General features: G+C 38.5%; 1 protein-coding gene across 4 annotated transcripts in view; it reads left to right on the forward strand.

Annotated features, from left to right (window-relative positions):
• The first annotated feature begins 2,756 nt into the window (after positions 1 to 2,756).
• CDC42BPA (CDC42 binding protein kinase alpha) overlaps positions 2,757 to 25,646 on the forward strand; it is a 190,275-nt gene continuing 167,385 nt past the window's right edge. For 2 of the 4 annotated variants that reach the window (XM_088145909.1, XM_088145902.1), the window contains exon 1: positions 2,757 to 4,318. In XM_088145909.1, the coding sequence (XP_088002035.1) occupies positions 4,141 to 4,318 (178 nt within the window). In that variant the 5' untranslated portion in view covers positions 2,757 to 4,140. The remainder of the gene's footprint in view (positions 4,319 to 25,646) is intronic. The other 2 variants (XM_088145892.1, XM_088145897.1) reach the window with 1 other exon arrangement.

The raw sequence follows: 25,646 nt of genomic DNA on the forward strand, positions 1-25,646 counted from the left end.
GTGCATCTGTCTGATCATATACAAAACAAACTCTGAGGGGGAGCTGCAAAACCAGCAAACCGCTTTTTCAAGACCCTTGAATTGATAGCATGTGAATAAAACTCAGGAGCTAGGAGGCAAGACAAGGCAAGAATTTCTATTAGTGTTCACAAACTTCTTTTGCAACACTTCAAAAGAAAACTATCAGATTTGTTCCAGTTTTTGATAAGCCAGAATGAAACCAGAAAAATGAAGTTCAGCTTGTGGAAAGAACTGATGTCATGATACTGTACAGATCCAAAGCTGCTTCTGAACTATTGCAAAGACTTTGTGAATGTGCAACTATTGTCTACCAACAATGCAGATTATAGCAGTGCACATAAGTCAGAAAAGCCTGTTATAATGTATTATAGTCTTCCCCAGTCTGATTCCTTCCAGATGTATTTAACTACAACTTCCATCACTCCCAGTCAAGTCATGTAGAATAACAAGATAAAACAAAAATCGAACTTTTCTGTTAGCCAATTAACAGAATTTTAAATTTAAGAGGAACCAGTATTTTTTGGGACTTTTCAGAGCCACTAATAGAATTAGAATCTGTAAAACAAAGGCTAATTATTAGAATGACACTCAGAATGACCACTAAAACAAAGCTTATTAAATGTTGAAGCTTAAATAGAAGAGTACTGTTTTGTAATTAATGCATATAACTTTTAAGTTGAGAACATCAATCACATTTTTTCTTTCTTCACATGTATATGCGAAGCTTTACAAGAAATATTTTAAACTCATTTTTGTTTTTGGGAATATGCATTTAGATTCTAATTACAATCTCTCCATTTAAAATATAGAATTCATCTTTCAAGCTATCTTTTCATTGAACCTCCACATAAGTTAAAGTTTCAAGTTGACTGCTTCATAACAATATAGGACAGCATTAAAAACAAGAGAAGACAGCTTTAAACTCCAGAGCTAGGCTAAACTCCACTAGACATAGAATTCATCTTCCATGCCAATCTATCCATATTAGTTAGCTTGTTATTTTCTTGGCATTTTGAAAATGGGATGATATTATGGAATACTTATGAGTGAACCACTATGTAGGGAATACATAGGTCCTGATTTTTTGGGACACTTCCAGTTTTCATACCATTTCCACTATAACCAGAAGGAAGAAAAAAAAAATGGTAATGTCTGAGAATGGAGCAGGAGCAAGGGCAGTGCCAAGCAGCATTAGGGAATGGTCTTGTGATCTGCAGTAAAGAGAAAAAGTGGGAGTGCAGTTCCCAAATGTAATCTCTCTGAAAGATGTCTAATTATTCTTCCTCCTGACTGGCAGTTGAAGAAGAGGGGACACACCAGTAATCATATAAAAAGAGATGTTTCTAGCCACAAAGTCCCAGAAGGCATTGTCTGAATAGTTTAGGGCTCTTGTTAATGTTGTTGTTGTTGTTGTTTTGCTGAGGAAACAATTTGTTAAAATAAAGCAATTAAGAGAGATTATTAAAAGATGATTTATATGGCAGAGATCTTTGATTTCATACAGCAATGATAAAGTAGAGACTTGGTGATTTCATACCAGAAATCCTACTTTTCACTCCCAGATACTTTTGACTTTGAAATGCTGCTTCAGACTGAGTTAGCTGTAGTAGGAGTAACCATAGGTTGGACCCCTAACTGATTTAAGTAATTTAATGTAGGGACTGAGGAGCAAAAGTAACTACATTCTAAGGACTGCACTCTGCATGACATGCTACATAACCAACAACCTCTCTTTTTTGAAAATTGAAATATATAACACTCTTTACATATATGGATTTTATTAAATCTTTGCATCATGTAGAACATGTTAACATCTGTCCCAAAGCTTGATTGTAAGACACTTCTGGAAAATAGGATACTGACAGATCAAAAAATGGAATAAAATGATTCAACCAGAATTTGTACTTATTTGCTAGATTTATGTCCCATCTGTATGTGCATATATAAATAATACTGCCTCTGTTTTTATTGTCACTGCAAACTTATGTGGTGAGGAAGGCAATGAGGAAATACTGACCCAAAGTCACCCAAATGGGTTTCATAACTTGGACCCCTTAGTCCTATCTACGCTCCCACATCTAACCACAGTGTTTTTAAAAAGATAAAACAAGTAAAAAGTACTTAAAAATGGAAAATGCTGGAGGGAACATCAACAAAAGGTTCAGTGTGTGTATGTCATAGGACTGTTAAAACTAGGTTGTCACCAGCCACTGTGTCAATCCTACATTTTCAAAAGCTGTGCCCTTAAAAAGGGGCTGCAAGGGGTTGATAACATCAGACCTCCCTTTTCTGTTATTACTGTCTATCTATCAATCAATCAATAGGTATCACAGGCAGCCTTACAGTTTTGGGAGAAAAATGGGCGTTCTTTCCAGTTTCCCCTCGTCAAATACTTTCCCTTTAAAAAGCAGAAAAGGGGGGGAGGGAACAAACAGCGACTGTTAGAAATTGTGGGAGAAGCGCTTTTAAGCGGCCGACAGGATCAAATGCAAAGTAGCCATAGAGTTTAAAAGTCCCAAGGGCGAGACGGGGGTGCAGAGTACAGGTATGTTCTTGCGGGTTGGGCGAGAGCCCTTGATGCAGCCAGATGAGCCCCAAACTTAGCTTAGCAACCTGGTCCTGCAGTAGCCCGCAGGGCGTTTCCGTGCGGCTGCGTTCCCTCCCCTCAGGTCCGCCTGTATCCCTGCATTCCGTGCTGCCGTACAAGCATCTCTCCAGCGCTCTCCGCTCCCTCCCTCTCATTCCCAACAGCTTGCAGCCTCGTTTGCCTCTCTGCAGCTTTGCTCGCTCAGAGCTTTAGGAGGGAGGGTGAAGAGGCCGCCATGTTGGATCCGGAGACTTCAGTAGCAGCCGGAGCTTATGCGTGAGGCTGTGTGGAGTCAAGGAGGACGGACTGTGAAAGAAGAGGACGAAAACCATCACGAAGAGGAAGCGGAGGAAGGAGTGGGGGGAGTACAGTCTATCACTGTTTGCTACTCGAAGAAGATGCCCTAAGCATGGTGGACCGAAAGACGGGCAGCATCTCTTCATCTCTTGCACTGGAAAACAGCAGCACAGCATCTTCTGGAGGAAGCGCGCAAGCGGAGTGGGAGATGTGTGTGGATTGAAAAAAGCAATATTCGGTCCCCCTGTCAAGACAAACAAGGAGCTAGAGGACGTGCAGCGATATGGAGAGGATTTGCTAGGATTATTACCAGCCCAGCCTACCCGTTCCTTGACTGGGTGTGCTGATATTTAAGAGAGGACGATTATTACTTCCCCGATATTTAAAGAGGGGTGTGATTTCCCCACTCCACATGCTCCCCCTCCCCAGTATATTGGGGAGGGAGGTTAAGGAAATAAAGACTACACATTATTTTTTGGAATGGTGAAGAGTCTTAATGGGAAGTGGAACAGACTGCGCTAAGGAAGGATTCTGTTTCTGAGGACTTTTCTTCCTCTTCCTCTCTTCTTCCCACCCTCCACTTTCTGAAGAGTTGCCACTGATGCATTTTCTAAGAGGTGGTGGAGGTGGAGGTGGAGGTGGTGGAGAAGGTGGAGAAGAAGGTGGTGGAGGTGGTGGATATTCTCCAGCACGAGATCTTCTGAATCCTGTGCTTTTTATTTTTTGCCCTCCCACCTTCAAATAGCTTTCTTCCTGCTGCTCTTTCCTTGAAAGTGAATTTTGATGCAAATGGAATGGGGACTTTACACTTTAATGATGCAGAAGGATTCATTTCGGGATTGGGTTTCATGATCTGAATTTCGAATGAAGGAGAAGACCTTTAAAAATCTATATCGATGACAGAAGAGTGGATTCAGTCTTGGGATGAATTTTTTAATTATTATTTAAATGTATAAAGTATATATTTTCCTCTTTTAAATGTATTAAAAGAGATTTTAGGGTAATTATTTTTCATTAATATTCTGTATATATTGTACATGTATGTGTGGAAAGACTGACCAAGCTACAGTTCTCAGAATGGCAGTTCTGAGATGGATTATACATTCAGCACCATCTCTAAAGCACTGACTTTTCAAAATACTTTTTATAAACTGTAATACATTCTAATGTGCTAGATTTTTCAAAGATAGCAAAAAATAATAAAGAAGGAAAGCCTGTTAAAAACTGAAGCAGCCATGTCTGGAGAAGTGCGCTTGAGACAGTTGGAACAGTTTATTTTGGATGGGCCAACTCAGACCAGTGGGCAATGCTTTAGTGTGGAAACCTTGTTGGATATACTCATCTGCCTTTATGATGAATGTAATAATTCACCCTTGAGGAGAGAGAAGAATATTCTGGAGTTTCTAGAATGGGGTAAGTTTGACCATACACATTTAACAATTGCACATTTCTCCACAATTTGTTTGTGTTTTGGTGTGACTTATATTTAATTAGCCTATGCTAATGATTTATATTAATTGGCATTGCTATTGTTAAGACATTAGATAGATATGCCTCTTTTCTGTAGTTTTTAAACTGATCAGTGACCATAATTTTATATTGGGAATCTCTCATATGTTTCTCAAAAAGTAAGTCTTAACTGAACTTGGTCCTGTCAGGCTATGTAAACATGACTTTTTAAGGCCTAATATAGAAAGATGATGGAAAATACTGTTTGAGTTTATATATGTGTGTGTGTGTAAAAAATGAAATCAGTATAACATCTGATGTGTATTTTGTAAAAATAATGAAGGTGGAAGTTAGATATATTCTAAACTATTGTTGATTTGTCTGTAGTAGAGAACAAAGGATGCAAATTTGTTTTTTCTCACCCTACATACAGTAATAAAACATAGGTTTTTAAAAAACTTAAATGTCAAACAATTGGTAGTTGGATAATGTTGGCATCATGACAAGGGTGGTTATTTATTTCCTTCTAAATGTACAATAGTTAGAGTACAGGAGATGAAGTCACATGAGAAGAGTTACTGTGACCTTCAAGCATTAAAAATATATAGTATATATTTAAAATGCTGCAAAAAAGGTATTTATAGCAGTATAGGATTTTTTAAAACAAATGATTTGAACTTAGAGAATATTCAGTGTTTTTCTGAGATCCTTTTATTAAAATATCTGAAAGAAAACTATTATGATTATACAAATCAATCAAAATAAGTGAAACAGACTGAATTTTCATGCATATTCATTTACAAATACTCAAGGCAGTTAAAGAATTATCAGTGCACTTTTAAAGAGTTTACTCAGTATTACTAAGTTCTCTTGATTTTATTATCTAGTAGTGTTAAGGATGGCAACCTAACAGTTTCGTAGACATTTTCCTTGAACTTTTTTGTAGTCTTTAAGAATATTTGTTGACTGATAAAATTGCAGCATAGTTGCCATTAAAAACTCTATATGTGTGTTTACATTTATTACTAATTAGATTTAAAATAGCTGCCAAGTCCATATATCCCCACACACACACATATATATATACCATCACTGTCCCAAAGGATATAATTGTATTGAAGACATTTAACCTGATATCATTAATAATATCAATATTAGTATGGTAATAACCACATATGTTAAATGTAATATCTGTTATACATTGAGAAGTAAATGTGTTGTTCCAACATACTGACATGATGTTTGATTTATTATTTTATTTAATATGTTTGTATGCAGTTTCCTGTGCCAAAGCATTTGGAAAATACCAAAGCATTTTTTCAAAATTAGTACACTAACCAGGCACTTAGGGTGGATAGTGATGAAAAATAAAATGGTATTAATGATAATACATGTTTTTCTGCAGTTTCTAAATTACTTTTCCTACAGTTTGTTGATGCCAGACGTGCATTGTAGATCCATATGTACATAATGAAAAAGGGACAGTGATTAAGATAATGTGGTATTTTAAATGGTATCGTGCATTTTCTGCATAAGACCTGTAAGAAACAAAAAATGTTATATCAGGAATAAGAGACACAGCATTTTCTCCCATTATTGACTTTTATATGATTTTTTTTTTTTTTTTGGCATAGTGCACACAAGTATTTTATGTGAAGTAACTTGGAGAATCTGAACATCAAAATGTTAGGCTACCATTTAGACAAAACATTAAAATTAGCTGATGAGTTGAATAAAATGATTGTTGGAAGAACTCATATGAGTATTATTACAGCTTTCTTTTGATTTAACATGGGCTGGGCATGACTTTTGTTCACTCTTACAACATTTCTGCCAAAAAGCTTCTAAGGTAGCTTGCATAAAAGCAAGAACAAATAGTAGGGAAAAGAAAAAGAAGGAAATTCAGGTATTGATTTGAAAATTACTATGTTTTTATAATGACACGCTTGAACAGAAACATTTCAGGGACAGGTGTTGTGTGATAAGATGGTCTCACTTAGCAGAGCAGATGGAGGTAGCTCTGCTTTCCATCTTTCCCTCTGAGGTAGCCTAATAGAATGACTGCTGCTAATTGTCAGTTGAAAGACAGTAAGCACCAAACACAGCTGGACTCTCAACAAAACCTGTGAAATGGCCCTTCGCTCTTTCCTCTCTGTAGCAGCCACTTCATTTATTCTATTATCCTCAGTAGTAACATAAAAACTTTTTCTTCGAAATGCTGTAATATATTTGTAAAGTGCATAGAAATATTCAAATGAAGGACAGTATTTTGGACAACCTATTTGGGTAAAAGAATGTTTTGGATTTAATTTACATAACTTTGTGGTATATTCCCCTTTGAGTTTAGGATTCATAATACATACTAAATCAATTCACTGTGAAGAGGTCCTTAAAAAAAACTTTACCAATTGACGTATTAAAATAAATGTTAAGATAATGCAAATGTTAGAATTTTACTTTTGAAACGTTAACTACAGCCATATAAATTTCCTGTGTAGTTTAAAATTCTTTCAGGACTTCACACTAGATTTGCAATCAGCATAGTTTGGTCACTAAAGATTATAATGTTTCACGGGTATAATTGTTCAGTATTTCAGAGCTGAAAGTATTCATTATGGCAGAGTTGGGAAAGTGGAGAAAAAGCAGAACTGACAGGTTGTTTTTTAACTGATGTAATTATCTTTATGATAATCTACTTTTTAATATATATATTTATATATAGGTATTCTTATGGAAAATAACACATTCAAAACTGCTTAGTGTTTTTGATGTGAAAATATAAGTGACAAAAGATGTTCAGTTTTTGTAGCTTGCCTGACCTTCTGAGGTACAATCCTGAAAAAAACATAAAAATTTTGGTATAGAGTTACTGTAGTTACTTAATGTATTCCATTTATAGGATTAGTTTGTGCTTCACTATTATTTAGGCTAAACGAGAGAAAAAAGAGATGCTTTCTTGTAGCAAATGGAGCCTGGAAAGATTTGAAAATACTAAGCATGTTGTCCTTTCCTTGTACCTTGTTACTGGTGACTCTGGAAAAGGTAATATAGGACAGGATGTAGAGGATTAAATGAAAGACTAGAGCAGAGATGAGATGTTAAAAGTATGTTAATTCTTAATACAGAACATTTTTTTAAAAAGGAAGATAAGATATCAGCAGTATATCTTGATTTTGATTGAAAGCTATGGTTAGAAAACTTTAAAGACTGCAGTCCTAATCTTATTGTCATTTGTTAGTCACATTCACGTCAAAGGGAGTTGTTCCAAATGTAATAAATAATCCTACTGCTTAGCATTTATATAGGATTGTAATATATTTAGAGCATTTCAATTGCATTATCTCAGTAGTCTTTATGGTAATCATGTAATCTTAATCATATTACCCCTTTCCATATTTTAATGTGAGTTGAAGTTGGCTTGCCTCTGGCTGTTCATTGAGTTTATGACAGAGATGAGAACTAAAGGATTTCCTAGTTCATGATTCAGTTCAGTCTTTTGATCACTCTGTTTTATTAGAAATGATGGCATTTTTAATGTATTCAGTACTGTGCAATATGGCTCCATTTTACAGAAATAAAATAAGGCTGAAATTTGTCTAAGGGTTTTTGTTTGTTTTGTATGTTTTTCAGATTAAAATAAAAACTAAATTATTGTAAAGGATAATGCAATTATTCAAATTATGAGTTACATAGCTTAACTGTATAACTTCATTTAAATACATCTGCTGTTTCACTAGGAAGTTTAAATTTTGTGAAGTATGTAAGATACATAGAAAACTAATACAGTAACCAAGATTAATGATTATGTTGAATCGTATAAACTAGAATGCAAGAAAATGCTACTATATCTCCATTACTATGCCATAGTTATTTCCCTAGGAATTCAGTAACTCTGTTCAACTACTTATCTAGTTCTGCATATTTTTTTATCTCAAGTTTTTGCAGAGATTTAGTAGCATTTGAATAATATAATCTGGCAATTATATTTTATATCTGTTTCTTAAATGTAATAAAATTATGGCTTTAATTGGAATTAAACTGATAATAGATTACTTTATCAAAGCATACAAAAATTAAATTAAAATTATAATGTAAAGTCAAAGAGATGATCTCCAGTATGTATTTCATATGATTACATATATAGTCTCTTCAGGATTGGAGAAAGAAATACAGCAATATTTAATGGTTAATTATGTGTATTAATCACATAACTAATTTGAGATTCCATTCATGTACATTAGTCCATTTAAAGCACATTTTTTGTAAATAAAATTTTTTGCCCATTCATATGATTTAATAAAGATTGGTCTGGCCTACCTAGAACTGTAAATATTTAACATTAAACTGTAATTGATGGGAAGCATGGGAGTATCCTGTATGTGAACTTTTGATTGTCAGTTTGAAGTTACAATTTTAAGTAAGAATAACAACTAGCAGAGCAAACATGCAATTAGGAATATTACTATACTAGCTTCAACATATTATTTTCCAGTGTTTTTTGACCTAGCCTGCAACACACCTCCAGATTTATTTTGGATTTGTGTTCATATGGTTTGCTCAACTCTAACTAGTGTTGGAAGGTCTTCCTGGCTGTCTCTCTGTGTATGCATGCACATGCATGCAGAGACAGCTGGGAGCAGCTTCTGAAAAAGCCGGTGAGCTGGAAAAAGATATGGCAGCTTTAAAGGTTTGAAAAGTGATGTTTTGTATGTGCCTCTGTATATTCTGAACCACCTTTGTCAGGCTGCTTACTTAGTAATTGATTTCCAGAAAACATATGCTGTTCCATGATGAAACTTTTTCAGATCCTCAGGCTGTAATCTTTTGCATATTTCTCTGGAATTTATTTCAGAATAAATATGCATAGGATTGACTGGAGGTAGCAATTCCTATCAGCTCCATAACTATGATTAATTTTATGAGACTAAGTAAATTACATTACAAAATGTCTTGAAAGTATCTATTTGTCTACTGTTATGAAAGTCCTAATCTGCACATATACACACTAATCCATTCTGAAAATTACTTTGACTGCAAGGTGACCAGTGTTGAGCCATTGAAAGACCTTGCAGTAAACTCTAGCCCTGAATCTTAGTTCATCTAGATTTAAAATTTTAAATCTAGATGTGGCTTCTGGGATACGGTGTCATTTTCTCTTTTTATGACATGGTTTAATTTCAAATGGAAATGTGTTTAGAGAAGATCAGCAATATGGGTTTTGAAATCTCACTGGTGTGGTAAAAAGCTTATGAACCATTTCAGTGATCAGAACAAATTAAAAGGAGGCATGAGAAGGAGAAGGAGGAAGATAAAGAACATAGTCTGCTAAAGCAGAATAAATGAAAAATACATAGGAAGTCCATTCAGCCTTAGTTAAGGGTTTCAGTTCATGGTCCTTGGAAGAGGTACAAGGGATATGAACATTATAAGCAAACATTATCAGAGGCTCTACTTTTTATCTCTTATGGTTTCTCCCTCATTTACAGAGATGGCATTATAGGATCAGTTGGGAAGTAACCCTGAGGAACATGCCAGAAATCTTCTTAATCTCTTCAGAATTTTTATAAGGGATCTTTTAGTGTATCCAAGCAACTAGACAATGCCTTACTTTGAATTTACATGTGGAGCCTGAAGTTATATTTAAGACATTTAATGCTGAACTTTGATATGTTATCCATATAAAGTCACAAAATTGAAAGGGGCCATTAAATCCAACCCCTTGCCCAATATGGAATCCAAATTAAAGTATCCTAGACAGATAGTTTTCTAGCTTTTGCTTACCTATAATGTTATGAAAAATACAGCAAAATTGATTTGGGTTTGCCATGCATAGTTGTTCACATTTTTCTTAATACAGAAAATTGATAAGTGAAACACCTTAATTTATAACTCTATAACATTTTACAATAAGGAGGATGTTCTTTATTTTAACATCTGTCAAGTTGTAAATACAACATGCATGCAATGTTTGGTGGACCCCAGTATGCTCATAGATTTCTTCATCAGTATTTGTCTCCATCAGCATCTTTATTTCCAAGAATGGTATGATGAGTGACTACAACTCAGTGATTTGTTTCCCTGTTGTCTTCTGCTCAGAAACAATATAAGATGATAGAGCCTCTAGGAGAGGAAGAGGCCTTCTGCTAAATGAATGTCTTGCATCTGGCCATGCCCACTATGGTTGGCATTTTGTGTGTCATATCAACTCATTGCAGCCATTTTGTTAATATCCACAACATTCTCTTTGCCCTGCTTGATCAGTTCATATGCAGAGCAACAACTGTTCCATCCAGCCTCTGCTTAAAAAATGAGATTTTAGTTAGAGAAACAGAAAATAAATGCATAGAATTTTTGATAAACAAGAATTGAACAGAGATGTTGCATGAGACAAAAAATTGAACAGAAGCCAGTGTTTATTTGGCATGCAGTTCAAAGTATGCATGAATGTGAAAGTATTAATTCATTTTTATAAAGCCAAGTGTAGGTTTAATATATTTATGTTTTGTTCTTTTAAAATCAAGAAGCTTAGTACTTATTTTTTTAAAAAACCCTGTTTTACCCTACTGGCTTACCTGTTTAAGACTTCTGGTTACAATTTTTCAGACAGAAAATGGTGGGTTTAGTATACTTTGGTTACAAAATCTATGACGGATGCCAATTTACATACCACGTTAATTGTATCCTTAGAAATGATAGAGTAATCCAAATAATTTTGTAAGCAGGATCACAAAATAAATGAATTGGGGACAAAAACATTTTGAAGTCGTCTTCCTTTTGGAATCTTCTTCTTCCCGCTGCTGACAAGGTGCGCCCAGAGGCCTGAACAACATCATGTAAGGCCTCCCTGAGGCCTCATGAAGGTCAGCAGCTGCCTTGCCTAAGTGCACTTGTCAGCAGTAGGAGGAAGAAGATGGTAAAGGCCAGCTGGAGCGGTGGGGGGCAGCAAGAGTAGGCGGCGACAGAGTGCCAGGTGGCCAAAAGGGCAGAGATGGGGAGATAGGCAGGTGGGGGGAGTTGAAGCATACCCTGTGGTAGTAAATGCATGCAGGCTGACAAGTGTCCGAATTTTGATCATGTGACCACTAGGGCGCTGTAATGGCCACAACTTCAAAGACCAACTGTAACTCCCATTTGTTTAGCACCATTGTAACTTAGAACGGTCACTGAACGAATGGTCATTAAGTGAGGACTACCTGTAATAGCCTTATTTTAAGGTACTGCAAGTCTCCTATTTCTTGGTATATGCTCTAATATAGCAAAGAGGCTAAAGCTGAAAGCAAATGTTTAATTTGCACATCTTCCTCTGGAGGTGAGAATTTATCTGATTGGTCTTCCTAACTACATGTATACAGCTTAATATATTAGTAGTGCTGTAAGCTTTAGCCGTGCCAATTATTTGTTGAATTGGTGCCAGGCAATGCACCATGTCTGTTAAGCAGAAAGAAGAGTTTTTGAGAAAGAAGCATGCTTGGTTATCAGAATGTTTTCATTAGTCTTCATCTACTATATGCCTGCTATTGCTAACAGACCTACTTTTCAACTGTTTTTGTCATTGTATGTGGAACATTGCTGCATTATCTTTTGTTTTTGTCTCCTAACTCACAGAAGCAATCTCTGCATGCAGATTCTTTAAAATAATGTATGTACTTTCACTTCTGTGTTTTACTCATAGTCAGAATAATACAAAAGAGTTCATGAATGGCTTTTAGAAATACTGTTAAATCATACTAAAAGTGTTGGGTTTAGTTTTTTATGTCTGTGTGGCTATCTCACAATTTATAGTATGTGACTGGAAATACTTCTAATGTAGCACTTCCTAATTGTGACTCAATAAAATCAGCCATGTGCAATCTCTTGTTAATTTCAGGATTTTTTCCTAGTTGCTTTTATACAACATTAAGATTGGATAGAAAGTTCTCTGTTCAGTTGCATTAGTTTGGTTCATTATTTGTACTGGAACCTAATAAGCTTTACTACTAAAAGTTATTGTGGATAAATTTTGCATGGAGCGAAACTTGATACTTAAATAAACTATATTTTTCATGACTAAATGTAGGCATTTAGCTTTCATTCATATTAATTGTGATGTGCCACATCACAGGCTTCTTCATTTTAAGAGTTTTTTATGCAATATTTTCAATGAACTATAAACAACATAGTTTTAATTTCCAATTCCATTTGTATCAGATAACTATGATTAGATCTGAATAGGAACAGTGTTAAATTCTAGGAATTAAAACAGTGCTTTGAGTGGCAAATTTATTTTCCAAAAGTTTATATCTCACTATAATCATCAGAGAATCCTAGCAGATAACATCAATAAAACATTAAAATATAACTCAAATGCCATAATATTAATAATCCCTCTTGGTGTCAGCCTCACACTCAAAAAATTATATGGAAAAACTGTTTTTATCAGCTTTTGGAAGGTTACCAGGATGGATGCAAATCTGGCCTTGAGGGGCAGGCTATTTCATAAAACAGGGACCACCAGTGAAAACCATTGTTTTCAGCTCATGGCCCTCTTAAACCCCTAACAGTAGTGGACTTCTAGTAAATTTGATCTAAAAGAATATATTGGGCATTTCAGTTGGAGAAGGCAATCAAGCAAATGCCTAGGAGCCAAACGATATACTTGTAGGCATTATAGCTTAAAGCCAGCACTTAGAATTGCATCCAGAAACCTGTTGGCAAGAACTTTTTCTGTCATGGCACCTGCCCTTTGAAATATCATTCCCCCAGATTAGACTGGCCCCAACCCTATTGGCCTTTCCTAAGGCCTTAAAGACATGGTTCTGTCACCAGGTCTGGGGACCAAGAGGTGTGACTGAGCCCATACAATGGTTGTGTTGATTTGTTATTGGTGAATTTGCTTTAACCCTGGCTGCAGTTTATATGTGTGCTGCCATTTCTTGTTTTTTATGTGGTTTTTAACTACAGGTAGTCCTTGCTTACCGACATTTCTTCAGTGACCGTTCAAAGTTACAACAGTGCTGAAAAATTAACTTTACAGCCCATTTATGACCTTCACAGCATCCCTCAGTCACATGATCACCATTACAGTCAGTATACATTGTCCTGTGCCTGACCTGTATTCCCCCCCACCCCCGCAGAGCAGATTGATTGGAGAGAAAGAAATTGCAAGAAAGTAAGCTGTTTGCTCTTCTACACATCAGAAGCAGTGCGATCATGCTGGCAGCCCAGGGCTGGGAGCCACAGGCACACTACTTAAACAGTTTACAGTACTCTCTTGAAATCTCTTTCTCTCCAATCTCTCTGCTCTGCAAGGGGGGGAGGAGAAAAAAGCAATATCTGTAGACAATCCCTTCTTTGCCTGACCCTTCCTAGCCCTGGGCTGTGATGTGAGAAAGAGGAGAGAAAGAGATTTCAAGAGACTACTGTAAGCTGTTTGCATAGTGTGCCCACAATTCCCCACCCCGGGCTATGGCATGATCATATTGTTTTTGATATGTACAAGACGGTAATCAGGCACTTGAGCATTCCAAAGGGAAGGGGAGTGGTTAGGAGTCAAACAGTAGCTGAAGGTATGAAACTGACTAGTCTTGTCTCTTTCCAGCCAGAAAAAACAGTCATGGTCATGTGATTTTCCACTTAGTGACCGCTTTGCTTAGTGGCAAAGTTGCTGATCCCAATTAGGGTCATTAAGCAAAGACTGCCTGCAAAGCTGCCCCGAGTCATGAATTTGAAGTGGGTGGACATACAAATTTAATTAATTAACTAACAAACTAACACAGGACCAGCTGCTATGTGGTGTTAGATGATTATAGCACATCTCATTCAGCAATAAACAGAATGTTCTGTTCTATACCAGTTCTGGTTTCCGAGTTATTTTCAGAGGAAGTCCCATCAAAAGCTCATTGCAGTAGTTCAGGCATGTGGTGATTTAGGCATGAGCTAATGTTGCTCACAACTGCATACCACCTAAAGATAAATGAAGCCCCACTTGGAAACAGCCTCAACTTGCCCATTCATAATTTGTAGAGAGTAAAGAAAATGAACTTGATGGAAATAATGCAGGAATTGCTACCTGGGTGAAAGCGCTATGAGACTTGGAGGCTGGAGTTGGCCAGAGCAGATGCTGCTGCGCTTTTCAGGGTGCGTTATGAGGCTAGGAGGGTGGAATTTTGATTCAACTATATTGGGGTGTTTTGCAGCAGATGGAGCTGGCTGGAGCTGATTGGAGGAAAAGCCAGAGGAAAAGCCAGCAGACTGGGTTGGGCTGGGCCCATAGTTCGATGTGTTTGCATGGACTCTATGATTCCATGGGACTTTTAATCTGGAGAGGCCAGCCAGGACTTTGGGGCATTGGAGAATTGGCAGTGGCTGGGTGGGGGGGATAGCAGCAGAGGAGCAGTCTACTGTGGACCTTTCCACCCCTCCGCAGAGCATTTTTCTCTGATAGCTCCAAAGAGAGAGAGAGGAGTATCTCTCCTGATTTTGTCTGTCAGCCAAGTGCTTTGTTTATATGTTTCCCCTCTCGGTGAGAGCCTGAGAAGGGAGTTGACTTGGTGGGGTGGATAAGAAGGGAACTATTACCAGCGGGTGAGAGCAGCTGAGGGGGGGGGGCTTGGGATCAGGTTGGTATTTCTGTGAATGTGTGTGTGTGCTTGTTTCTTGAGTGGGCAGAGGTGGGCACCACCTGCCTGAAGGTGCTAAGACCAGTGGAGCTGAAGTACCTCAGGGTGCTTGGTTTCCCCCTCCTGGGGGATGGATGCAATTGATTGTTATGGGAGCCCCCAGGCCTTTGGAATTGAGGGGCCTGGAGGAAAAGATGATGTGGCCACCAGGGGGATCTGCATGGGCCATAATATTATGGTGGTGACAGGCATGGGGAGATATAGTGGGAGACGAGCGAGCTGCCCCTGGGGAATGCAGGACCAATGTTTTATACCTGTTCCGTGTTCCAGCTCCTTGGTCTAACCCCATATACCTGGACAGCAGACTGTCAGAGACCCTGGCTTCTGGATGTTGCTCTTAAATGCCAGGTCAGTCTCTGACAGTCTGAGGGAAGATAAGGCTTCCCTAATCTGCAGTTTGACCATGGATGAGAGGGCCAACCTGGCATGTATTACCAAAACCTGGCTGGGCCTGGAAGGAGGGGTGCCCCTCTCAGAGATGTGCCTGGCCAGGTTTCAAGTATGGCACCAGCCGAGAACCTGGGGCAGGGTGGTAGTATGGCGATTGTCATCCGAGAATCACTTACAGCTTTCAGGGGCGCTGCCCCGCAGGTCACTGGTTGTGAGACCCTGTTCATTAAGTTGGGCTCTAGGGATCAGTTGGGACTGTTGCTGTTGTACCAGCCTCTCTGTTGCATAGCAACCTCCCTGCCTCTGCTCCTTGATTCCATCTGTTGGGTTGGTGGTGGAGTTCCCCAGACTTATGGTCTTGGGGGATTTTAATCTGCCTTCCCTGGGAGTGGGATCTGAGGTGGCTCAGGAGTTCATGGCCACCATGACAGCCATGGGCCTATCCCAGGTCATCCAGAGCCCAACACAGGACAGTGGTCACACACCAAATCTGGTGTTCCTGTCGCAACAGTGGCTGTGTAATCTGAAATTGGGAGAGTTGTTGATATCTCCCTTGTCATGGTCAGATCACGCCCTGATTACCATGGGATTCTCTGATAAGGGTCCTCTTGGGTACAGGGGGCCTGGACAACCTTTTGGAGGATTGTGCAGAGCAATTTGCTCAGCATCTATTGGATAAAATCTCTCGGATTCATTCGCAGTTAGACTCTGGCTTTGCTGCAGGTCTGTAGGAGATCCCTTGTATCTTGCCTGGTTATCTGGGAACGGTTTGAACCTGTTGGACCAGAGGAAGTGGACAGGGTCCTTAGGACTGTGAACTCAGCCACCTGCTCTCTAGATCCATGTCTCTCCTGGCTTGTGAAAGTAGCCTGGGGGGTGTTGTGTGAGTGGTTCTGGTGATGGTGAATTCTTCTTTGAGTGAGGAGGTTGTTCCTGCACCTCTTAAGGAGGCTTTGGTTCACCCCCTCCTCAAGAAGCCATTGGTGAACCCCATGATACTAGGCAATTTTTGTTCACTATCCAACCTCCACTTTTGGGGGAAGGTGATTGAGAAGGTGGTTGTGCAGCAGCTTCATAGGACCTTGGATGAAGCAGATTATCTGGATCCTTTTCAATCAGTGTTCAGACCTGGGTATGGTACAGAAACAGCATTGGTCATGCTTTTGGATGATCTCTGGTATGGGCGAGATGATGGTTGTGCATCCATCCTTGCCTTACTTAACCTCTTAGCAGCTTTTGATACCACTGACCATGGTATCTTTCTGGACCAACTCAGAATTGGGGGTGGGTGGCACGGTATTGTGCTGGTTCACCTCCTTCTCCTAGGATCAGTTCCAGTCAGTGGTGATTAGGGAGGAGAGATCCTGCCCCCACCCCCTGCTATGCAGAGTGCCGCAGGGGTCTGCGCTCTTACCTCATCTATTTAATATCTACATAAGACTGCTCGGTGAGCTCATCCGTCGCCATGGGGTGAGGTATCATCAGTATGCTGGTGATATTCAATTGTACATCTCCGCTCCTGGCGACTTAAGCGATGCTGTGGATATCGTATCTCAGTGTCTGGAGGCTGTGAGGATCTGGATGGGGAACAACAGGCTTCATCTGAGCCCTGGCAACACTGAGTGGCTTTGGGTTTGAGCCCCTTTGGTTCTAGGATTTTACCATCTTTGGGACTAGATGAGGTCGCACTGCCCCAAACAGACCCTGTGCACAATCTGGGGGTCTTCTTGGACTCACGACTCCTGCTCGAAGAGCAGGTGGCAGTCATGGCTAGGAGGGCTTTTGCTCAACTTCATATTGTGTGCCAGTTGCACTCATTCCTAGATCAGAGGGACCTACTCACAGTCAGTCATGCCCTGGTCACCTCCCGGTTAGATTACAGCAATGCACTCTATGTGGGGCTGCCCTTGAAGAGTATTCAGAAACTTCAGCTGGTACAAAATACAGCAGCGCGAGCAGTTATGCGTGTTTCTAGTAGGATACATGTTATACCTCTGCTTCACAAGCTGCATTGGTTACCAATTTGTTTCCAGGTCCAATTCAAGGTGCTGGTATTGACCTTTAAAGTCCTTCATGGCATTGGGCCAGGCTATTTGAGGGACCGCCTCTCCCCGATTTCATCTGCCTGTCCTACCTGATCCAGCAGAGAGGGCATGTTATGGGTTCCATCGCCTAGGGATCTACATTTGGTGGGCCCCAGGTGGCAGGCCTTTTCTGCTGTGGTGCCTGCGCTGTGGAATCTTCTTCCCCAGGTGAGCTTGGCCTCGTCATTGTTGAGCTTCTGGAGATCCCTTAAGTCTTGGTTATGCCAGCAGGCCTGGGAACCCCAGGGGACAGGGGAATTAGTGAGGTTGCTCCCTTATTTTTAACATCCTTTTATTCTCTGTTTTATTTTGATTTTTGTATTTTTAATGTATTTATTAACTGTTTTTAGTTTTGTTGTATGCCTCCCAGAGTCGCCTGTGGTGAGATGGGCGGCTATATAAGATGGATGGATGGATGGATGGATGGATGGATGGATGGATGGATGGATGGGGAAAGACAGACAGACAGACTGACTGACTGACTGACTGACTGACTGACCGACCAGAATAATGAGATAACATTTGGGAGCTGCTCAGGCAGATGCCTCTTTAATTCACTGAAATATAAGAAGGAGAAGGAGATACAGCGCAATCAGAGTTGCAAGATTGCCAAAATATCATCACCATACAAAAATGATATATACTCACACCCTGCCAATATAATATCCTTAATGACTAAAGATTGCCTTACCATAGTGGATAAAGGTTCAAGGATCAAATTAAATAACAAGGGGAAAAATAGGCAGCCCTGCCAAATGTTACATTGTAACTCAAAAGAGTCTGAAATCATTTGACTTGTGATAACTCTGGGCAGGTTATAAGTAATAAATCTCAATCCACTGAACAAAATCCTGCAGAAAGCCATATCTAATCATCACTTGCTTTAAGAATTTAATCTGAAACAAATCAGAGGCTTTTTCTGTGATTAGCTATATCCATATATCAATTAAAAACTGTAAATTGTCTGGTGCTTGACAATTTTTGATAAACCCCAACTGGGAAGGATAAATTATATCTGGTAAGACGTTCTGCAAGTGTCTAGCCTATATAGTAGTTAAGATCTTAATTTTCATATTAATCAAATAGGCCTATAACTAGCACAAAATTTAAGATCCTTTGGCTCTAGCTAGAGATATACAATTAGGTATGTATCTCCACTCATATATAATGGATAGCCTTTTCTTTTTTTTTTTAATAATAATTTTTATTGAAGTTTAAAATTAGAAAGATAATACAAACTAAGAAAAATATAAAAAATAAAAAGTGCAGAGAGGGAAAAGCAGGGGAGGGAAAAAAGTATAAAGACAAAAGCTATATAAAGAAATTACTTCCTCCTTCATCAAGACAATTACAATTTCTGTAACTTACCACTTTCTCTAACATTTCAGCCAAAATTCTCTTCATCCCATATCTCATCTTTTATCTATTAGCAAATAATAAAGCTCATCATTCAATCTTAATCAGCAAAAGTCCATTAAGAGTTACCAGAAATAACAATATTGTATATATATTTTAGCCTTAAACAAGTAAATCAATTTCATATTTACTAAGTAACTCTATCTTTTCTCAGGAACTCCTTCATAAGTAGAACACTTCTCTTTTGTAAGTCCACAATAAGAAAGTTATCCAAGTCACTCTTTTGAGTTGAAATCCACACATCCAAGTCACTCTTCTAATTTATTATTTGTGTATTCCTTTTATTATTAAAACATCAGTTGTTTCCATCTGTAAATCCTGTGTAACATCTTTGCCAATATTATTCTTATATTCTGTCATTTTTAAATCCATATCCAGAACAGCCTGATTCTTAGTTATATCCTATCTCCTCTTTTAAACCCATTTTTATAACAGCAGACAATCTTAAGAGAAAGTTCTGAGTGCATTGTTGCCAAATAGCCTTGAATTCTTCCAGAGTTAAAATACTTTTCTCCATTCTGTATTAGTGGGTCTTCTCCTTTAATTATAATCTTTAGTTCTTTCTGGTTGTCTCTAGTAACCAGTCTTCAAGGTCTCCTCTTATCATGTTTTTCTCTAATCCACAACATTTTCCCATGGAAAGATTTCTTACACTTAGATTCAAAATCTTCATATATTTTTAATAGGATTTCAAACAAACCACAGGAAGGATTCTTATAATTAGTTTCAAAATCTTATTTCCAGTCAATCTGGCCCCTTAGTCCATTTAGAACTTTCCAGAATCAATGTGCTAATCACCCTCTTGCTGCTTATTTTCGAATTTAAAAAAAAAATCTTTAAGTTCTTAAACTTACATGAAACTTCTTTTGCTAAGGATTGAAGGAGAATCACCCAGTGTAGTAAAACTTGTCCTTCTGAAGTTCTTAGTATCCAAAAAGCAATTTACAAGCTATTTTCAGAAGTGATTAAGAGAGGAAGTGGGTGAACCCAGTGTCCCTTTGAAGGCTCCGAACTGCAGCTTGGGCAAACCTGACTGTCTTAGCTCCCAGAGCTCTAAAACCTGCCAGACTGCTGTTATATGGTTTCATTGTGGGGAGCATCTGTACAGAGCACTGTGGGCAATTTCAGGTCCTCCCCTTTATCCAGAGAGGAATTTCAAGGCACCGATCCTTTCACTGGTTCCTCGTTCTGCTGCAGTTGTCAGCTCCTCTAAAAGCAAAGCAGTCTTCAGTCCGCCATTGCTTCCCTGGAAGTCTATAAAGGATAACCTTTTCCAATGGTTTCATGTAAATAATGAAAGAAGGAAGGTCCCACAAATGAATATCCATAAGGTTGACTTCTCCCTTTCCAACTGGAACTACCCATTTAGGAAGGAACAGAACAACTGCAGAACATTGCCTTCAACTCCTAACCCTCACTGGTAACCCAGAAGATATCCTATTTGATGGTATTTAACAACCCTGAGAAGTCCAGTAGGATGAAGAATGTTTCATTCTTAATTTTTGAACAGTTAAAGTCAAGTGTAGCCTGAATAAGTAGCTTTTAATGGCCAATAATTGGAAACTTTTAAAACTCCCAACAACACTCTGCTTCTAAAGTATTTCTAAGTTTATAGAAATATTACTATATAATGTTTCTATAAAATAATATTTAGATTAATTTTTTCTGTGCAAAACAGAAGGGTGTTGGGAGTATTTAAATATTGTTTGTTTGCTTACAGTGTTTTGAAGCACTTGGATTAGACTTCTACATTAATATTAGATTCAAAATATATTTGGTGATGTGGTCATATGAATCAGGTATATTTGGCTCAGTAGTATGTAATGGTTGATATAATGGTCATTGACGAGAAAGCCATATCTAAAGAATCTGATTGGTATTTGTGCATGTGTTCATTCGAAAAAAGTTTGGGATTTTTTCATTCCTTGCTGTCATCAAAATATAGTACATACTATGACCTCTAGTGTTCTATTTTTACTGATGAATTCTATTTCATCAGCAGCAATGGGAGGAGGCAAGCTTCCCTGCAGCTCCTTGTGAATTGTTAAAATCTTATCTTTAATGGTTTGGGAGATTTTCCACAGTAGGTCTGGTGAATTGGAAGGTAGTTGTAAATTGGGGCAGAAGGAAGAAAAAAGTTCCAATTTGCAGTTAGATTTGTGCTAACTGCGCATTGAATCCTGCCCGCCAAATATTTGGTTGTTATTTTTATGACTTATGAAGCTTTTAAAAAGTAAATTAAAAACTGTCACATTACTAACATAAGAAGGGGGGGGGTCCTAATAGAAATCAAGACTAATTTTCAATTATATAGATCTGAGACAAGTGTATTCTGAATTATCTTCTAAAATATTCTCTTATGAAAAACATTTTTTTTGCTTTTGCTAAATTGCTTTTTCATATTTTTACACAAAGTGGCAAATAGAAACTAGGAGACAAGTAGAAACTCTTCTAGCTCACAGATGTTATATTGGCTTATTTGTATTTTTAATTATAATGGGCAGTGAATATACCTGCTTGATACTTTTGACCAGCCCCTAACAGTGATAATAATTAATGGGTTTTTGCAACAGTTGAATAGTTATTTCATAGTAGATTATAAGAATGGTACGTAGTGCTCTTGGATTCTTATATATATGTCTGTATTCATGAATGGGTTGTATAGCTGTTGGGAAATTTCTTTAAATAGTTTCAACACACCCAAATTTGGATTTGCAATTTCAGACAGAAAATGCCACAGGGCAGTTGTTCAGAGATTAGAGCGTTTTTACCCTGTTTGCTTTGTGTTTATCTCTATTGAAAGATAAGGATTCTTAGGAAACTTAGAACTGCTGTGCCATTTCTTCCATCCCCTGCAAAGCTCTGGACTAAATATCCTTTCCGGACCTAATTTAAAAGAGAATTTCTTGAGATTCTTACACTGGCTAACATAAAGTTAACATTTGTTTTCAATTCATTATTTCGTCTTAGGAAGGGATGGAGATATATATAGATATATAGATATATAGATATACACACATACATACATATACATATACACAAGCTTTTGTAGAAATTTATGATCTTCTTCACTTCTGTCATCTTATATTTACCCCGCATTCATTTAGAAAACTTCTTTGGTTAGTGAAATATTACTTACATTTCAAATCTAAGATTCCAATTCCACTTTTAATTACTTAGAGTAATTCCCATGCTGGTTGGTGAAAATATCTAAGATTCCATTGCAAGATTGTTCAGCTGAAGAAGAAAAAGATGTTAACTTTTCAAGGTTGAAAACTGTCAGTTTTACAGTACAATCCTATTTAATAGGATTGAAACAAATCCAATGCAGCAGAACTTATTTATTGGTACTTTCAAAAAGGCTTTGGTGAAATTTCTCATGAAAGGCAATTGTGTAAACTTATGGTTATCTATTGATTAATTGATTTTAGTCATTTTTATGTTTCAGTTGTTCTGACTCTAAGTGAAGTAACTGGTTTCACTGATAGCCAGGCCCCAAGCCTCCAAGGACTTTAAAGTATGTAATAACCACATGTTTAATTGCACCTGGAAACCAGCACCAAGGGCAGCTCTCACAGTACTGGTGTTATAATGGAATATTATGTTGTCCCTTTTAATATAGTCGTGTGAAAAAGAAAGTACATCCTCTTTGAGTTCTATGGTTTTACGTATCAGGACGTAATAAAAATCATCTGGTCCTTTTTTTTTTTGTCTGCGCTCAGTCATTGCTGACCCTGCAGTGACTGCTTGGACGAGTCCTTGCAGTTTTCAAGGCAACTGTTCTTCGGAAGTGGTTTGCCAGAGCCTCCTTCCTAGGGCAGAGCCCAGCTGGCGAGCGCAGGAGGCGGGGTTTCCGTTGCTTCGTGCCCTTTTCAGGTGCGCGCAGTTTTTCGCGCTTACTGGCAACTGCTCCCAACTCCTTTTTTGCAAGGCGCCGCCAGCATTTTTCCTCCCACCGGAGTGAGAGTACCCATTTATCTACTCACGTAAGTTTTCGAACTGTTGGGTTGACAGGAACTGGGGAGGAAACAGGAGCTCACCCTGTTTAACGCGAAGGCTGGACTCGAACCGCTGAAGCGTCAGCCATTTCTGGCCAGCAACCTTAGATGAACAACAACACATGACATATTACGCCATGTCATCATTTATTTTACAAAAAGAGAGCCAAAATGGAGAAGCCATGTGTGAAAAACTAAATAAACCCTTACTGCTTCCATAGGTATGAAGAGGCTCAGTAGCAGCCAGGTGCTGCTAATCAGATGCCCTTGATCAATTGATCATCAAGTGTGACTACCGCTATAAAAGCCGAAGTTTTAAGAGTTTGCTGGTCTTGAGCATTGAGGTGTGTGTTAACATAATGCCAAAGAGTAAAGACATTAGCAATGATTTTAGAGAAGCAATTGTTGCTGCCCATCAATCTGGGAAGGGTTATAAGGCCATTTCCAAACAATTTAAAATCCATTATTCTACAGTGAGGAAGATTATTCACAAGTGGAAAACATTCAAGACAGTTGCCAATCTGGACGTCCCAGCAAATTCACCCCAATGTCAGACCGTGCAATGCTCAGAGAGATTGCAAAAAATCCAAGAGTTACATCTCAGACTCTAAAGGCCTCAGTTAGCATAAATGTTAAAGTTCATGACAGTACAATTAGAAAAAGACTGAACAAGTATGGTTTGTTTGGAAGGGTTACCAGGAGAAAGCCTCTTCTCTCTAAAAAGAACATGGTAGCATGGCTTAGGTTTGCAAAGTTGCATCTGAACAAATCACAAGACTTCTGGAACACTGTCCTTTGGATAGACAAGACCAAAATGGAGATGTTTAGCCATAATGCAGAGCGCCACTTTGGCGAAAACCAAACACAGCATATCAGCACAAACATCTCATACCAACCGTCAAGCACGGTGGTAGAGGGGTGATGATTTGGGCTTGGTTTACAGCCACAGGACCTGGGCATCTTGCAGTCATTGAGTCGACCATGAACTCCTCTGTATACCAAAGAATTATAGAGTCAAATGTGAGGCCATCTGTCCAACAGCTAAAGCTTGGCTGACATTGGGTCATGCAACAGGACAATGATCCCAAGCACACCAGCAAATCTACAACAGAATGGCTGAAAAAGGAAAGAATCAAGGTGTTGCAATGGCCCAGTCAAAGTCCAGACCTCAACCTGATTGAAATGCTGCGGCAGGACCTCAAGAGAGCTGTGCATAAACAAATGCCCACAAAGCTCAATGAAGCAATGTTGTAAAGAAGAGTGGTCCAAATCCCTCCACAATGAAGCCATACAGAAAACGATTACTTCAAGTTATTGCTGCTAAAGGTGGTTCTACAAGCTATTGAATCTAAAGGTGGTTCTACAAGCTATTGAATCTAAGGTGTACTTAGTTTTTCACACATGGCTTCTCCATTTTGGCTCTCTTTTTGTAAAATAAATGATGGCATAGTGTAATATGTCATATGTTGTTGTTCATCTGAGGTTGTATTTACCTACTTTTGAGAACTGCTAAAGACCAGATGATTTTTATTATGTCCTGATACGTAAAACCATAGAACTCAAAGAGGGTGTACTTTCTTTTTCACATGACTGTATGTGAGCCACCACATTTTGTATTAGTTGCAGTTTGCAGATGGTGTTCAAGTGTAGTTTTATGAAGATTACAGTAATCAGTATATGAGATGACAGGGGCATGAGTGACCATTGCTAGCACCTAATGCTTTAGAAATGGGTTGCAAATGGCATACGAGTCAAAGTTCAACAGAGGACTTCCTGGCCACAGCTTCTATTTGTGGTTCCGGCAGAAACTTAAGAATCCAGGAGAACCCCCAGATTGCACACCAAGTGTGAGAAGCAGAACCCCATCAAGATGGCATTTCCTGGGATCAGTAGATGTGTGAATCAGCAGACACTCCATTTTGTTTGGGTCAATCTCAAACTGTTTCTCCCCATCCAAATACTTACAGTCCCTAGGCACCAGAACAAGGATTTGACCACATATCCCATTCAATGTGGGATAGAGATGTATAACTGGGTATCATCTGCATACCAGTGATATCATACTTCATACCCTGGGAAGACATCTCCCAGTGACTTTGCAAATCAACTGCAGAACAATGCCCCCAACTCCCTATCTATGCACACAGTTCAGAGGAATCCTATACTCTATAGTATCAAAGACTGCTGAAATACCTAGCAGATGAATAGATTTGTGTTCTCCCCGTCCAAATCCTGTCATAGGCATGTAGTTTCCATTCTATGCCCAGGCTGAATCCTTTCAGGAGTCCCAGTACATGGCCTGGATCCTGGACCCCATCTCTCCCTGGCAGCTTTTATTAATCAGGTGGTAAGAGTCTAACTCACAGATGGCAGAATTCATCTAATGGATGACTGCCTATTCCTGAAGATCCATAGGCTCAAACTCTTCCTAGATAACATCATAAAATGTCGCTCTTGACACTTCTGACTCTGTCCAGCTGACTTTGAGCAAGTGAGAGTGGTTTTATCAGCAGAATCACAGCTAACATATTGCATTGTATCAATATCCTTGTAACAGTTTATTATGAGAAAGCTAGATCTTTACAGAGGCATATTAACCAGATTCATTGAAAGGAAAAAAGAGGGTTAGGTTATAGAATCTTGATAACTGCATATGTTTACTTTAACTCTCCATTTTTCTCTAAAGGTCTTTAGGATAGAATTCCTAGAACTTTTCTAACCATGTGTTGATACAGTGAGGAGGTAG

Source organism: Python bivittatus, unplaced genomic scaffold (genome assembly GCF_059951505.1).
Source record: "Python bivittatus isolate LINGU-HERP-01145 unplaced genomic scaffold, Pbiv_v1 ctg000020_np1212, whole genome shotgun sequence".
NCBI classification, from domain to species: domain Eukaryota; kingdom Metazoa; phylum Chordata; class Lepidosauria; order Squamata; family Pythonidae; genus Python; species Python bivittatus.